Source organism: Gavialis gangeticus, unplaced genomic scaffold, assembly GCF_001723915.1.
Source record: "Gavialis gangeticus isolate Ggan-Ray unplaced genomic scaffold, GavGan_comp1, whole genome shotgun sequence".
Lineage (NCBI taxonomy): Eukaryota > Metazoa > Chordata > Crocodylia > Gavialidae > Gavialis > Gavialis gangeticus.
In genome coordinates this window covers 5,436,297-5,437,082 of record NW_017729020.1, presented here as the reverse complement: position 1 = coordinate 5,437,082, position 786 = coordinate 5,436,297, and the positions used below count along the sequence as shown (strand labels likewise).

General features: G+C 65.3%; 1 protein-coding gene across 1 annotated transcript in view; it reads right to left on the bottom strand.

The window, feature by feature from the left end:
• LOC109295454 (PH and SEC7 domain-containing protein 4-like) overlaps nt 1-786 on the bottom strand; it is a 22,552-nt gene that overhangs the window by 18,384 nt on the left and 3,382 nt on the right. Inside the window, exons 5-6 of the mRNA XM_019514306.1 lie at nt 373-504; nt 42-122 (exon numbers count right to left, since the gene is read on the bottom strand). Of these exons, the coding sequence (XP_019369851.1) occupies nt 42-122; nt 373-504 (213 nt within the window). The remainder of the gene's footprint in view (nt 1-41; nt 123-372; nt 505-786) is intronic.

Here is a 786-nt window from a genome sequence, read left to right as displayed (position 1 = left end):
CCCCCCGGGGGGGGGGGGGGGGGGGATGAGCCAGTGCCTACCTGAGCGCCTGGTCCAGGCTCTGCCCTGAGAAGTGGAAAAAGGCCACGTACTCCTCGGCCACGGCCTGGCTGAACGCGGTGCTATGGCAAACAGCAAGGGGTATCGTGGGGCTAGGGGCAGCTCCCGGCTCCCCGGGGCGCAGTTCTCGGTTGTGGGGACAATTCTAAGTTGCCCCGGGGAGCAGTTGTGGCTGGGGAGGAAGTTCCCAGATGGGGGGGCAGTTCCCAGCCCTCCAGGAGGGTGATTTCTGGCTGGTAGGGGGCAGCTCCCAGCCCCCAGGGGGGCAGTCACAGCTGAGGGGGCAGGTTTCGTGGGGGGGAGGGTCCTTACTTCTTCCGCAGGTATGAGGCCACCTGGGACCTCTTGAAGCCATCCAGGTGATAGAGCCGAGCCGCCAGGCTCCTTGCTGCCGCCCGTGCCTCTGTCATTCCCAGTGCCTCCCCGTTGGCCACCGTGGTACCCCTAGGGAGCAACAGTCCTGCTACTACTACTATTGCGGGGCACAGGGAGCCTCTCCCTTTCCAGTCCCTTAGAGCCAGGGGGCTGCAGGTCAGGAGTGAGGGGCATTGGCAGGGTTGGAGAGGGCAGGGGTCTGCAAATCAGGAGGGAGGGGCACCAGCAGGATCAAGGGTGGCAGGGGTCTGTAGTTTGGGAGTGATGGGCATGGGGAGGTGGGGTGGGGGAGTAGGGTTGCAGGTCAGGAGTGAAGGGCACCAGCAGAAGTGGGGGGTGTCAGGGGGCTGT